At 34.0% G+C, this 16,511-nt stretch overlaps 1 protein-coding gene across 1 annotated transcript in view; it reads right to left on the bottom strand.

The window, feature by feature from the left end:
* Nucleotides 1–891: 891 nt before the first annotated feature.
* Nucleotides 892–16,511, bottom strand: part of SREK1IP1 (SREK1 interacting protein 1) — a 44,874-nt gene continuing 29,254 nt past the window's right edge. The window contains exons 4-5 of the mRNA XM_047869670.1: nt 6,530–6,602; nt 892–3,990 (exon numbers count right to left, since the gene is read on the bottom strand). Coding sequence (XP_047725626.1) covers nt 3,801–3,990; nt 6,530–6,602 — 263 coding nt within the window. The 3' untranslated portion in view covers nt 892–3,800. The remainder of the gene's footprint in view (nt 3,991–6,529; nt 6,603–16,511) is intronic.

A 16,511-nucleotide genomic window follows, 5' to 3' on the forward strand; every position in this document is an offset into this window, starting at 1 on the left:
AGTATGTACTTATGCATGTAATTCTGGGGACGTGTCTGATAAAGAACACAGCTTTATGTGTTTTTAGAAGACTTAAGTCACTGGAATTTTTGGTAATAATCAAATCTTAGAAAGAAAAGTGGGTCTAGAAGAAGAGTAGAAATAACAGGACATAAGAGGCTCAAATTATTTTCTATGCGGTCTTCTTATGAGAGCAATTTCATCTTTGAAAAAAACTGTTTAATAGGATTTCGAAGTGGATGAAACCAAACCCCAATAAAGGCCATATCTTTCCTTAAAACTCTCTCATGGTGTCTCATTGCTTACAGATTAAAGTTCAAGCTTCCAAACACGGAACATAAGACTTCGTTCTCTTGTTCCTAAGAACCTAGAATGGTAGTCTCAATTCTTACCACATCCTGCCTTACATAATGCTTGTAATTCTTGACACACACACAAGTTTTTTTTACTGTGATCTCTGTTCACAGTACCCACTCGTCCGTAACTGCCATGAGTTCTATCTTCAGTCTCCATCAAAATCCAAGTCAGCCATCATTTCTTTAGGTAGCCTTTTCTCACTTCTCCAGACTAAGTTAAGTATCCTTCTGTGTTTTTATGAACGCATGTTCAGATCAATCACTGGATTTATTATACACTGATGTGTTCTGTTGTTTCTCCCACCAACTAAACTATGAACCCCTTCAGGGAAGCAAGTGAGTCTTATTAATCTCTGTATCCCCAGTACTTAGTAGAGCGTTTGCTATGCCAGGCACTCAGTCAATGTTTGCTGAAGAAAGGAAGCAATGACATTTTTATCAACATTATTAATAACTCTTCAATCTAGTTAAAATGAAAGTGACCTAGGGTTATATAATTTTAGACGGAGTGAACCATAAATATAGACACATAAAATTGTTTTATTCCTTATTTATTGATGTTTTGGCCTCAGAGAACCAAAGATGTGAACAAGATGTACATTAGGGGCAAGAACTAGGGATACCTCTGAGAGATTTTCGTCAAAAGAGGATACGGAGAAAAGAAACAGGGAATTTTGTGGGGAGTGGATCCATCAGCCCAAAAGCAATAGCCTGAGTATTTAGACAATCAGGTTACAGATACAAATCTAAACATAAAATCTATATGCATCTGATGAAAAAGACATACACTGGTTGCTAAGAATGTAAACCAAATATCAATTACCTGCTTAAAGAAGTTGAATGTGTTTAACAGGTATATTAATAAATTCAACCTTTACCAATACAGAATGCTACCTGCCTACCTACAGCAATTTCTAAAGTGAATAATATTATTTGAATTATACTAACATATTGATAATCATATACATTAAGGACTGGAAGGGTTCTCAGAGATAATTGGGTATAATATATTACAGATCAAATACACCAAGGCCCAGAGAAGCTAAATAATTTAGTTGAAAGTCACGAAGGTAGTTAGAAAGGTCAGGACTTTTTGGATTTTTACTATTAAGTTCAGTTTTCCTTCTGCTACGTACATACTGCCTCATAGAAAATCTCACTAATTTTCTCCTAAATTTTATTAGTGAGATTTGTATCCAATCCCAACAAGATCACTTTACAAGAAAACCAGTAAAAAGAAATAAATTTTATTCAGATGACAGGTTTTATAAACTATTCTCATACTATGGGGAATTTACTCAAGAATAATTCCAAGAATGTATCTAGGGGACAAAATTACTGAGCATTAAAATTTTTTAATTTGCACACTGTATTAGTTAATGGTGCTGAATTTTATGTAACTCTTTTGGACCATTATCAATTGTGTTCCCATTCAGAAAACAAATCTAATGAGCCAATTTATAATCTCTACGATTAACAGAAATAAAACTCACAAATAACTTTAGATTACTTTTGTTTCACTATAATTATTAGCATTTTTAACCATGTTAAAATGGGATGAGGCCATCCTTGTGCATGCAGCATTTTCCTATTATTTTTAAGTTTTTTATTTTTTTCATTATGATAATGAAAGAACCGTATTTTCAGAAAATACAGCTAAAAAAATACTGAAAATACAGCAAAGGCCAAACAAACAGTTAAAAATGTAATAACTTAATAACTCTATGTTTCTCTCTCAACACCTGACTAAACTATTTAAACAAAAGAGTTTCTTTCTGAAGAGGCCATATGACGAAATCAGGTGATGGAAAAGCTAGAAGAGTGAAAGCTTCCTCAGCTATAAAGCTAGAAGAGGGATGTGGGTGTAGCTTCCCTAGATCTCAGCATGGTAAGCAGATATTACGAGGAGCTGTGAGCTCCCCCAGTGTGAGTGAGGTCATGTGAGCAAGGGGAGCTGGATGAAGAAAGAATCAGTACATTTTTCCAGCTTGTGAGGTTACATGTACTTACCTGGTTTCACCATAATGAATTTGCCTGAAGCCATGTATGTAGGTTAGTAATCTGAAAATTTATAACTGCACCACAGTGAGTACATGCAATCTTTGGTGCTGTGCCATGATAAGTGATTGATGTTTGATGCTAAGTGCTTAACTCACTGGGCGTAAGGGATATCCAAATATCAAGCAAAGTAAGTAACACTGATCATTGTGAAATTAAGTGTAAGAAACATTTATATCTACTGATATATGCTTGAAAATGCTTACTCATATAAAATTTTCATTGTTATATAAAGGCTTTCATGATGCAACTCCCTGGCTCTTATATTTTAAAAAGTACAGAATAAAATTCTTAACCCTAAATTTTTGTCACTGCTCTTAAGGTCTAAGAATGAAGTAAAAGAGAGAAACACCCCAAACTGGTCATTTTTGAAACCATAAATTCAGTGTGAAACCTGCTTCAAAACTACAAATTATTTTAGACAAATAAATATATATGTTCACATTTATAAAAAATTTCCACATTACTCATAGAAACAAGCTTCATAAAATTTACATACAGAATACAATAAAAATCAGTTCTAATAATGATTTAGCTGTCATCCTCCTAATTAAAAAGTTCTGTGTTTGAGGTATCACTTTAAGAGATGCCAATATGGCACATATGTAAAACAACCCAGGAGTCTATCCTAAATATTCTACCCAACACAGCATCATCTCTGCAAGACTCTGAGAGGCTGGACTACGCTTGTCTTTTTAAAAGAGAAAGAGAATTTTAATTGTTACAATAACAGAGGAGGCAGGTACTAGACACTCTGCATTTCATGTAACAGTAAAACTTCCTTATAAGTATTTTCATTATCTTCTTGCCAACACCATTCGCTTAAAATGTCCTAGTTAAGACCAGTGAAGCAGCTTCATTTCCTATGACATCCAAAAAAGCTTCAAGATTTAAAAATGACAGTGAAAAACTTCACTATCTTTATACATTACCATAGGAAATAAAGCTATTAAATTTTTCAGAGTCAAGAGCAAAGCATTATCCCCTTCCTCATTTTATCACTGGAAGGTGGACACTTGATTGAGCAATACTCATTAACTGTTAGGTAGATTACCTGTGTTGACTGGAGTAAAGCCATTTACAATCAACTTATAAAGTAACAACACTAGTCAGACACAGTCATGAATACCAAAAATGATGTGTTTTGTATGTATAAATATCTATATTTGGGGTGTGGCTATCAAGTAATAAGACTGATTCAATACTTTATAGTCAGCACATTAAAAATCTATTGCCAGAAGACAATGGTACCATATATGAAAAAAATGTCTATATGGAAAAGGCTGTGATTTATTGCAAAGCATGATTATATAGCAAATTCCAAGGAAGGTCAAATAATTTCTAAAACCAAATTTTAAAATTTAATGGCTTAGGCTGAAGATTCAGTTACTTTTTGCAGATCTCAGAAGGATTAGGAGTGGAAGAATGCTTTTCCTTTTTTCTCTTCTTTTTTTCCTTTTTGTGGTGTTTCCCCCTTTTTGACTTATTCTTTTTTTCTTTTTTCTTTTCTTTCTTCTGATATTTTTGTTTCTTTTGTTTTGAAGTGTCCTCTTCAGTGGAACTTGATGAATAAGACCTATGGGCAATAATACAGACTGACTGATAACTGCATTTATGGCTCATAGCTAAATTTAAACGGGATTTAACTGCCTGAAATCATTCTTGGAGCAAAGTGGGGTATAAACAAAGAAACTCGAAATGTGCTTTATATATTTGTATTCTCTTAAAATACAGACTTCAGAATTTTTGCTCCTTGGTCATAGAAGCTGACAAAACAAATAACTCTATTTTGCTCAACTCTAGTATTAAGTTTTAAACTCAGTAAGGATGCAATAATTTTTCTGTGATTTTCAGCTTTTCATCCTGTTGTACCCTTCAAAATCTTATAAGGTAAACAAAGTGGTATTTACCAAGCCTTTATCATATATACAATTCATTTACATACACAATAACTTGTTAGCATATTCTCTTAAAAGAGCTAAAAAGGATGCAATTATATAAAAAGGGCTATATTTGTACCTTGGTAAAAATGGGTGAAAGCTGAAAATTAGCTAAATAAAAGGACTTCTGTTAAATTCCTGTTCAAGTGATACAGATGAGCACTTGCATTCCAAAGTAATTTTCACTAGTTACAAAAAGAGATGTTTTAAATGCATACAAGTAAATGAAGATGATTTATCATTATTCTTTATTTTTCTAATATTCCTCTAATACTAGATTTGGAAAAAAACTACGCAATTCCTTCCTCTAGTATTAAAAAAGAGAAAAGTAACAAAAAACAGAAAAGCCATCTCTTAAGATCTTATATAAGTAGGTATACAACAATCTCCCCACACCCAAACTCTAAATGTGTCAGAAGACAGAAACTGAGTCAATTAAAAATAAAAAAAAAAAGACACTTTTTTTTTTTGTTTTTAATGTTTATTCAGTTTTGAAAGACAGAGCATGAGCAGGGGAGTGGCAGAGAAAGAGGGAGACACAGAATTGGAAGCAGGTTCCAGGCTCTGAGCTGTCAGCCCAGAGACCAATGAGGGGCTCAAACGCACAAACTGCAAGATCATGACCTGAGCTGAAGTCAGTTGCTTAACCGACTGAGTCACTCAGGCGCCCCAAAAAAGACAGCTTTCTAAAAAGGTAGTAGTGAGCTAACCATTAGAAGTTAAAGGCCAAACTAAGAAAACCTGACACAGACCTACAGTAAGCAAGAAATAAATGCATGAGACTTCAAGTCTGTGTCTGTCAGTGATTCTCATGAATTACTTGACTGAATTTCTTGTTTAGAAACTCCGAGTTTTCCCTCATTTCTGTAATGCTGTATTTCTTTCTCTATTTTGTCTTACTTAGACTTCTGGCTGTTTCCTGGTCTTATTTTCTCATGTATTCTCTTATTCCCTTTTCATCTCTGTTATTGTCAACTCTTGCCTGTTTTCCTGTTTTAAAGACCCTACTTGACCTCTGGATTCTGAGTAGAGCTTGTTTGTACATTTTTCTTTGGCTTTTTGGTCCTGGATTTTAATTTTTAAGGCCCGGTGTTAGACTTGCACATAACAACTCCAAGAGGTGGCAAAATCTCTGCTGAGTATGACTAGAAAAGTTCATTTAATTTCAGGCCCTGTCTGAGGTCTGTGAGACCCAAAGTAGAGAGGCTCAAATAAATAATCTGTTACAATAAAACAAGTATCTTAGAATTTGGAAGAAAACAGATAATTTCATTTTGTCTATACACAATCCTTGCTGTGCTAATGCAAATGATTCAACAATACATTAGTCCGACTATAAAATACACTGACCTCTATCTTCCTATTAGCTTTTATGTTAAATATTATTTGACTCCCAACACTTGAGAGAAAATGAGCTTTTCTAAATTATGAAGTAGCTGAGGTATTGAAAGGTATGTATTAAATGCTCTATGAAGTAACACCTGATTTTCAGAACTTACTCTATTAGAGAACTAGGGTCCAAGTCAGACATTATTATTGTCAAATACCTTAAAAGATATCTGTATATATATGTTTATTCTAGTATATAGGAAACTATACTTGTTAACCATAAAAGAAGCTGCTTCTTAATTCTTGTGATCAATTGCTTTAACCAGTTAGTTGTTAAAAGAGCTGATACTAAAAATTCATCGGTGGCTGATGTGGGTTCTGAAAGACCTGAATGAATTTTTAGAATAAGTGGGTATGTAAATCCTATTAATAACTTTGTAACCACTGCAATGATATTTTGAGAATACAAATACTTAAGCCCCAACTTTATACATATGAGGACAAAATATATATGTAAAGAATTTAGACATCATCCAATTAAAAGTGTGGCTGATGTTTTAAACTCTAAATTCTAGAACACAAATAGAATACATAAAAGAAGGGGGGGGGGCTATTATTTATTTATACCTTAATTTGCTCCAAGAAAAAAAATTCAAGTTGGCTGAGTATTGACTTTAGTTTTGATTCCTCAAGGACTGTTATTTTACTGAAACAACTGAATATCTGATCCCCATTAAGGAAAGAATTAGTGTTAAATTAACTGGACTACACACAAAATATTAAATTTTATAATCCATCTGGGATTCACAGTCCTGCTTTTAAAAAACAATGATGTTAAAAAAATACCTTTTTCTTTTTTTTTTCAACTTGATTTTCTCTTTGCTTTTTGCTTTTTTCTTCTCCTCTTCTTCATTTACTCCTGTGTATTGAGGGGAAAGAATCAGGACACCATGAATCTGCACACTAATATGGTATGTATACAGTTTTTCCACTTTGGTTACTGGTTGATGAATTTTATTGGTTAGGATACTGCACTTCTCTTGTAACAGTTTCTCCTTTCTTGTTTTTCAAATTGAGGTATAAATTGACATATAACATTGTTTATTTTCAGGCATACAACATAATGGTTTGATATTTGTACACATTCCAAAATATTTGCTGTAAGTCGAGTTAACATCTGTCACCATGTTACATACATACCAACAACATTTTTTTCTTGTGATGAGGACTTTTAGGATCTACCCTCTTAGCAACTTTCAAACATACAATACAGTACTATTAACTACAGTCAACATGCTATACATTACAACCCCATGACTTATTTATAACTGGAAGTTTGTACCTCTTTTATTTATTTTTTAAATATTTTGTTTTTAAATAATCTCTCCACCCAACATGAGACTCAAACCTACAACCATGAGATCAAGTGTCCATATTCTATCCACTGAGCCAGCCAGGCACCCCGGTACTCCTTGACCAGCCTTATCACCTGCCTCTAACAACCACAAATCTTTTTCCTTTATCTCTGAGCTTGGCTTTTTTATGTGTTTGTTTCTTTTTTAGATTTCACATATAAGTGAAATCATATAGTACTTGTCCTTCTCTGACTTATTTCACTTAGCTTAATACCCTCAAGGTCCACTAATTATTTTTATTTATTGAGAAGCTTATAAAAATATTACATGCTTTTTATAAAAATTTCAACTACTACTAGGTACATTAAATAAAAAATTCAAGTACTCCACTGCTAATTCCTACACCGAATCAATGTCAACAGTTTGGTGGGTACTATTTCAGGTCTTAAAAAACAAAACAATACAATCAAATACAGCCTTTTTTTTTTTTAAAGTAGGCTCCATGCCTAGCCTGATGGGGCTTGAACCCATAACCCTGAGATCAAGAGTTGCATGATATACTGACTGAGCTAACCTGGTACCCCTCAAATACAGGTGTTTAAATTTTTCTTTTTCAAACAAAATGAGGATTATGGTATTCTAGCTAGGATGTTAAGATCACAGGACTGTAAAGAAATCTAATAATATTTATGTCATTGGTACCCTAGAAGGAAAGAATATATACTACTCTCTAACTTGTTTCTGAAATACACAATTTGGTGTGTTTTCTGTTAAGCTTGCTCTCCATACAACCAAATATGCACATACAATCACTTATACAAAATAGTTACAAATAAGTCCCAAGTTTTTCTCTTTTTTGAAAGATGGATAAGTGATATTTTATATGGCATATAAATACAGTGGCATGTATAATATTTTGCAACTTATTTCATATTTGTCAAAAATCAGTTGCACAGAAAAAAAGTAAGTTGGACTTCTGCTTCTGGGAAGAGGAGCAAGTGTACTTTTCCTATTTCTCCCAGTAAGTTCAACTAAAAATACCAGACATTGTAAAAACAAACATAAAAACTGAAAAGTAGGGGTCCCTGGGAGGATCAGTCGGTTAAGTGCCCGACTCTTGAATTCGGCTCAGGTCATGATCTCACAGTTCATGGATTTGAGCCACCTGTCAGGCTATGAGCTAGCAGTGCGAAGCCTGCTTGGGATTCTCTCTCTTTCTGCTCCTCCCCTGCTTGTGCTCTCTCTCTCAAAATAAATAAGTAAACTTAAAAACAACAACAACTTTAAAGTAGAAACAAGACAGACTAGCTATGGATCTTGAAATCCAGAGAAAGACACGGGAGTGAGTTCTGTGGAATTCTTGCTTCCTTTAGCCCAGACTTGGAGCTGAAGAAGCTGGCAGCTTTGGCAATGTCAATACAGGTACAGATAAAAAGATTTCTCTAGCCTAAAGACCAAAACAGACAGCCTAGTGACAGATAGGTTGTAGGTAACAACTGCCCTTACTCAAGCCGAACACCACAGAAAAAACTGGCACAACCCCCACCCATGTCAGCAGACTCTGAGTGAGGAACCTAGACATTCCCCCTTATCAAGCTGTGATAAGATCTCCCAATTCCTCAGCATGAGTAGTCTAAGTAGGTAACCAGGACCTTTATCACTACCCAGTAAAGAGATCTCCACTAATAGTGTCAATAAAGACCACTTGGGAAGCCTTGACTTCTGCTGCCAGCCAGTAGTAATGAGGTACCCCTCCCATCTATGCTGAAATGATGTCAGAATATATCTAAGAAAGTCGGGACACTCATCATGACCCAGTAGTAAGTAACAAGACCACTCCCACCACGGGATACCAATGGGGAGCTGGAACTCATCCCCTCACCCAGCAGTAACAAGAAGCCATGACCACTTTGAGTGTTGGCAGAACCTAAGTGGGGAAACAGAACCTCTGTCTCCCCCTGGCAATAAAAAGTCACTTTCTCTTCTGGGGTGGTACCAAAGAAAATCATATAAAAGACAAGGTTTAAGGAAAGCCAACGTTTCATAATACAATATAAACATGTCCAAATTTTGGTTGAAAAGAACTCATCAAAGTCCAGAGATCTTAAATTGAATGAAAAATGAAACAAACAATATAACAACACCACAATGAGATTATTTTTAAAATAATCTAAAAAATATTTTAAATAGTCATCATAAAAATGTTTCTAAGAAACAAAATCCTTGAAAGAAGTGAAAAAAATATGAAAGCCCCCCCAAAATGGGACAAAATCCAAAGAACCAAATAAAAATTTTAGAACTAAAATGACAATAAATGGAATTAAAACACTCAGTGGATGGGCTCAATAGCAGAATGCAAAGCACTGAATAGAAATATCACTGAATGGGAAAACAGAACAATAGAAATCACCCAATCTGAGTAATGGAGAAGAAACAGATTTAAAGAAAAGGAATGAGACTTGGGGATCTGTGGGATAGTAACACAAGATACAATATTTGTGTCACTGGAGACATAAAGAGTATAAAGAAGGAGGGGCTTAAAAAGTACTTGAGGGGCGCCTGGGTGGCGCAGTCGGTTAAGCGTCCGACTTCAGCCAGGTCACGATCTCGCGGTCCGTGAGTTCGAGCCCCGCGTCGGGCTCTGGGCTGATGGCTCAGAGCCTGGAGCCTGTTTCTGATACTGTGTCTCCCTCTCTCTCTGCCCCTCCCCCGTTCATGCTCTGTCTCTCTCTGTCCCAAAAATAAATAAACGTTGAAAAAAAAAATTTTTTTTTAAAAAAAAGTACTTGAAATCCATATCGAGATATGAAAATTAAACTTTTGAAAACTAATGAAAAAAAAATCTTGAAAACAGCCAGAGAAAAATAATGTATTACTTATATGAATGAAACAATTAGAATGAAAGCAGATTTCTTATTAGAAAGCATGGAAGACAGAAAGAAGTGGCCATTTTTTAAATGCTGAAAGAAATGTCAACCTGGAATCCTCTACCCAGTAAAAATATTATTCAGGAATGAAGGAGAAATTAAGACATTCTCAGATAAGGAAAAAGTAAAAGGATTCGTCACCAGCAGACAGACCCTAGAAGAATGGCTAAAGAAAATTCCTTAAATGGAAAGGAAATGATAAAAGAAGGAACACTGGAACATCAAGAAGAAAGAATAGAATAAGCAAAAACCTGAGTACAACAGGCTTTCCTTCTCTTGAGTTCCTAAATTATGTTTGATTGTGGAAGCAAAAACTACACCATTGTTTCATGAGGTTTTAAATGTATGTAGAGAATATATTTACGACAAGTGTATTGTAAAGGAAAGAGGGTAAAGGGACATAAAGGGAGGCACGGTTTCTACTCTGCTTGTCCTGGTAAAAAGGCAATACCAGTAGATTGTGGTAAATTATGTATATATAATCTAATACCTAGAGCAACCACTAAAAATGCCATATAAAATATCGTAGAAAATTAAAAAAAAAACCACTATGGACACAATGTGTCTTTGACACTACAGAAAAATTATATGCAATTCTATAGGTGTTCCACTGACACTACAGATAAAACTAAAAAATGTTCAAGTAGTAATCCACAGGAAGGCAGAGAAAAAAAAAACAAGAATGAAAAAAGAAGAATGAAAAACAGAGTAAACAGAAAACAAATAAAAAGTGGTAGGATTAGCTCAAACATATAAAAAATTAATGTAAAAAAATACCAATTAAAAGAAAGTGGTTGGTAAAGTTGATTGAAAAATATGATTCACCTATACACTGCCTACAAGACTCCCACTTCAAAGAAAAAGATAGAGACACACTGAAAATAAAAGGATAGAAATGGATATGCCAAACAAGCATTATCAAAGGAAAGCTAGAGTGACTGTATTAAGATCAGATAAAATAGACTTCAGAAAAAAGAAAATTACCAGTGAGAGAAAGGGCCAAAATAATGATAAAAGTTTCAACTCACCAATAAGACATATCCTAAATGTGTATGCACCAAACAATAGAGCTAAAAAATACATGAAGCAAAACTGAGATACCTTAAAGGAGAAACAGACAAATCTACAATTCTCTCAACAATTAATAGATACTACACATAAAGTCAGCAAGAATGCAGAAGAACTCCACAACCATCAAACAGTAGAATCTAAACAAGATTTAAAATCACTCTACCCAACAAGAGTAGAATACACATTTTTTTCAAGTACCTACAGAACATAGACCAAGACAGAATATATCCTGTGTCATAAAACAAATCTTAACAAACTTAAAAGAACTGAACTCATACAGAGTTATGTCTCTGTCCTTAATGGAATCAAATGAGAAATCAGTAACAGATAACAGGGCAATTTCTAAACAGTTGGAAACAAAACAACACTTTTAAATAACCCACTGGGCAAAGAGGAAGTCTCAAGGAAAACAAAACACACTTAACTGAATGAAACTGATATATATTAAAATTTGTGTAACACAGCTAAAGCAGTGCTGTGAGGAAAATTTATAGCACTAAATGCTTAGGATAGAAATGAAGAAAAGTTTCAAATTGATTATATCTTAACTTTGATCTCAAGAGCCTAGGGGGAAAAAGCTAAATAAATCCAAAGCAAGTACAAGGAAGAAAAATGATAAAGCACAAGAATTAATAAAATTGAAAACAGAACAAAAAAATTAGAGAAAAAGAATGAAACAAGTAGCTGGTTCAATAAAATTGACAAATCTCTAGGAAAAATGTGAAAGAAAAAAAGACACAAATCATCAATATCAGAAATGAAAAAAGGGTTACCACTACAGACCCTATATACATCAAAAAGATAAATGAAAGCTATGAACACCCTACAAAAATAAATGTGACAACTTGGATAGTATGGACCCCTTTCTCAAAAAACAAAATGCCACAACTCACCTAACAGAAGTAGATAATTTCAATAACCCTTTAACTATTGAGGAAATAGAATATCTAACTTTAAAACTTCTAAAAAAAATCTGCAGGCCCAGATAACTTCACTGAAGAACTCTACCAAACATTTAAAGAAAAATAAACACTACTTTCATACAAATCTTATGCAATTGTATCCAAAAATAGAAGAGAAGGAAATTTTATCAATACTCTATGTAACTCTTACTCTGATTTCAAAATTAGACTAAAATAGTACAAAGCAAGAAAACTACAGACCAACATCTTTCATGAATACAGATGGAAAAATCCTTAACAAAATATTAGCAAATAGAATTCATGGATACAAGGCTGGTTCAATTTTCAAAAATCAATTAATATAATCTACCATATTAACAAGCTAAGGAAAAATCATAATATCATACTGATCAATGAAGAATTGGCAAAATCTGACAACCATTCTATAATAAAAACTGTAAAAAAAATGGGAATAGAGAGAATCTTTCTTAACTTGATAAAAGGCAACTACATAAAACTTACACTAACATTACACTTAATGGTGAAAGTTTAAGTGCTTTTGCCCTCTAGGATTAGAATCCAGGTAAGAAAGTCATCTCTCACCACTCTTTCTCAATACAGTACTATAAGTTTTAGGTATGGCAATAAAACAACAACAAAAGAAAAAAAAAACAAGAAATAAAGACTTATTGATTAAAGGAGAAAAATAAAACCATTCCCATTTGTAGATGATATGATGGTTTACATAAAAAAATATCAAGGAATCTATAAAAAATGAAATAATTGAGTTCAGCAAGGATATAAGAGAAATAGACACAAAGGTATTGCCTTTCTACACACTGGTAATAAATACACAGAAACAAAATTCAAAATACACCATTTAGGAGATAAATTGCCTGCTGTAACCGCCCAGTTGTGCCTGTCCACCAGACACCCACTCTTGCAAGAAGAAGCCTCTCTTCACTGTGCTCAGTCTCTGCATCCCTCCTTTGATTGGGGCAGGGGGCTTATTTCTCACAAAAACTACACAGTAATCTATGTAAACAAGTCAAAGACCTACATAAATGGAGAGACAGACTAAGTTCTTGGATTGGAGACTCAACATAGTAAAGATACCTATTCTCCCTAAACTGATATACATGTTTAATGCCATTCGTGTCAAAATCTCAGCAAGATTTCTTTCTAGACATAGAATTATTCTAAAAATCTATATGGGAAGAATAGACAGTAGTTAAAATATTTCTGGAAAAGAATAAAGTGGGAAGAATAAGTCTACTCAATTTCAGGACATATTATATAGCTATCATTAATCAAGACTGTTGGTGGTGGTGGAAGAACAGACACATAGATCAAGGGAACAGAAGAGAGAACTCAGAAACAAACCCACACAAATATGACCACCTGGTTTTTGGAAAAAGTACAACAGCAATTAAATGGAGGAAAGATAGCTTTCCAACAAAGAGTGCTAGAATAATTGCTTATCTTTTTTTTTTTTTTAACGCTTATTCATTTTTTGAGAGACAGAGAGAGACAGAGCAAGAGTGGGGGAGGGGCAGAGACAGAGAGGGAGACACAGAATCCAAAGCAAGCTGCAGGCTCTGAACTGACAGCACAGAGCCTGATGTGGGGCTCGAGCTCACAAACCGTGAGATCATGACCTGAGCCGAAGTTAGACGCTTAACCGACCGAGCCACCCAGGCGCCCTAATAATTGCTTATCTTAAGCAAAATAATAAAACTTGTCCTAAATATCTCATCTTCGACAAAAATCAACTCAAAATGAATCACGGACTTAAAGTGAAAATGTAAGACTACAAAACTTTTTGGGGAGAGTGAAAAAGGTGATTTTAAAGCATGGGGACAGGACCGTGGGCAGAGAGAGCTGCACTGGGGTTGTCAAGAATGAATGGTTATTATATACCATGGACTTGGAGGAGGTAGAGTCAAAAGGTAAGTTTTCAAAAAGATTTTCACATGCTAAAGACTCACAGACTACTGGAAGCCTAGCTATTGTCAAACTAAGGTTGTTTTTCTCTCTAGAAAAGCATTAAGACAGTAGGGAGTTCCTGGATTTAAGGCTATTGATGGAATTGCCTTTTTCTTATAAACTGGTGGAGAGTCTAACCAGCTTAACCATTTGTTTTTTGTCCTTTCTTGTTTTGGGATAGCTTGTTTTGGGAGTATCCAAGGAATACCACACATGTACTACCTAGGGGGTGGTATGATAGCTTGTAAAAAAAAGTAAAGGGGACCATCTTTGGGATCTAAAGATAGGAAGAGTTCTTATCTTTGACACCAAAAGTAATCTAAAAAAGGAAAAATTGAGAAATTGGACTTTATGAAAATTAAAAACTATTACACTGTTCAAGACCTATTAAGAGGATGGAAAGATAAGCAACATATTAAGAGAAAGTATTTGCAAACCAGATATCCAACAAAGGACTAGAATCTAGAGTACACAAAGGATTCAACAGTAATGAGATGATGTTTAACATCATTAGCAATCAGGGAAATGTAAGTTAAAATCACACTGAGATATAACTTCACACCTATCAGAATGCTAAAATTTTTTTTTTAAGTTTATTTATTATTGGAGGGAGAGCATGAACAGGGGAGGGACAGACAGAGAGGGAGAAAGACTCCCAAGCAGGCTCTGGGCTGTCAGCATGGAGCCGGACGTGATCTCCAGCTCAAGAACCCTGAGATCATGACCTGAGCCGAAATCTAGGTTGGATGCTTAACTGACTGAGTCACCCAGGTGCCCCTATCAGAATGCTTAAAAAAAAAAAAAAAACAACAACAAAAAAAAACCAGACAATATCAAATTCTGGTGAGGCTGCAGAGAAACTGGGTCATTCATACATTTTTGGTAGAGAAGTAAAATAGTATAGCCACTCTGAAAAACAGTCTGGCAGTTTATTAAGAAACTAAAGATACAAATACCATAAAACCCAACAATTGTACTTCTGGGTATTCATTTCATAGAAATGAAGATTTCTGTTCACCCAAATCCTGTTAATAGCAGCTTTATTTGTAATAGCCCCTAATGGTATACAAGCCAGATATCTTTCAGTGGGTGAAGAGTTAAACAAACTATGGGATATCTATGTGATAAAACACTACTCGATAATTAAAAGCAACAAACTATTGAAATATGCAGCAACCTCAGTGAATCTCTAGAGAATTACAGCTAGCTGAAAAAAATCTAAAAAGATTATATACTATATGAATCCATTCATAAAACATTTTTGAAATTACAATATTACAGAAATGGCAAATTTTTGGTTGCCAGAAATTAAGAAGGTAGTAAGGACAAGAGAGAAGTGGGTGTGGCTTTTAAAAAGGCAATATGAATAAATAAATAAAAAATAAAGATTAAAAAGGCGATATGAGTGATGCAAATATTCTGTATCTTGACTCTACCAATGTCAGAATCCTGGTTGTGATACTATACTACAATTCTGGAAGATATTATCATTGGCTTGTAAAATTATAAAATTGGCTTGTCAGTTTCTAAAACAGCCTGCTAGAATTTTGATTGTGTTTAGTTTGAATCTATAAATCAAGGGGGGAGAAATGACATCTTAAAAATATTTAATCTTCTGTTCCATGAATATGGTATATCTTTTGATTCATTCATTAATTTCCCTCAGCAATGTTTTATATGCTTCAGTCTTGTGCATCTTTTAGTCAGTTTATCCCTAAATATTTCATATTTTTAATGCTATTATAAAAGGTATTTTTAACATTTCAGTTTCTGATTGTTTATTGTTACAATACAGAAATACAATTGATTTTTTGCCCATTGATTGATCTTATATTCTACAACTTTGCTAAACTTCATTCTTAGGTTATCAGGTTCCAGAAGTTTTCTTTGGTAGATTTCACAGGATTTCTACCTAGACAACTATGTCATCTGCAAATAGTTTTCACTCTTTGTTTTCCAATCTGGATGCCTTTGATTTCTTTTTCTTGTCTTAATCTTCACCACAAAGTTGAGTAGTGGCTAGAATCTTCACCACAAAGTGGTGAAGTTGAGTAGAAATGGGAAGAGAAGACATCTTTGCTTTGTTCCTTATGTTATGGAAACATTCAGTCTTTTACCATTAGGTATTATGTAATCTTCCAGTTTTTTTTTTTTTTTTTTGATGTCCTTTATGAAGTTGATAAAGTTCCCTTCTTTTCCTAGTTTACTATCAAACTATCAGAAATAGACAGTGGACTTCTTTGAATTATTTAAAATACTGTAATTATCATCTACGTGTTCTTTTGTAAAGAGCTGTTAAAAATGATGAATTACATTGTCTTGTTTTTGAACGTGAAACAAATCTTATGCTATTGGGATAAACTTCACTTGGTTATATTATTTTCACATATTGTTGGATTTGATTTGCTAAAGTTCTTTTAATTGCCTAAAATTGCTTAAAATTCTGTTTGTGCCTGTGTTTATAGGAATCTCTACTTTTCTTGTAGTTTCTCAGAGGAATGCTGGTCTTAAAAATTGAGTTGGAAAGTTCTCCACCATATTCAATTTTTAAGATCTTATGTAGAAATGGCATTATTTCTCCTTCAAC

This window comes from Prionailurus viverrinus, chromosome A1 (assembly GCF_022837055.1).
Source record: "Prionailurus viverrinus isolate Anna chromosome A1, UM_Priviv_1.0, whole genome shotgun sequence".
Lineage (NCBI taxonomy): Eukaryota > Metazoa > Chordata > Mammalia > Carnivora > Felidae > Prionailurus > Prionailurus viverrinus.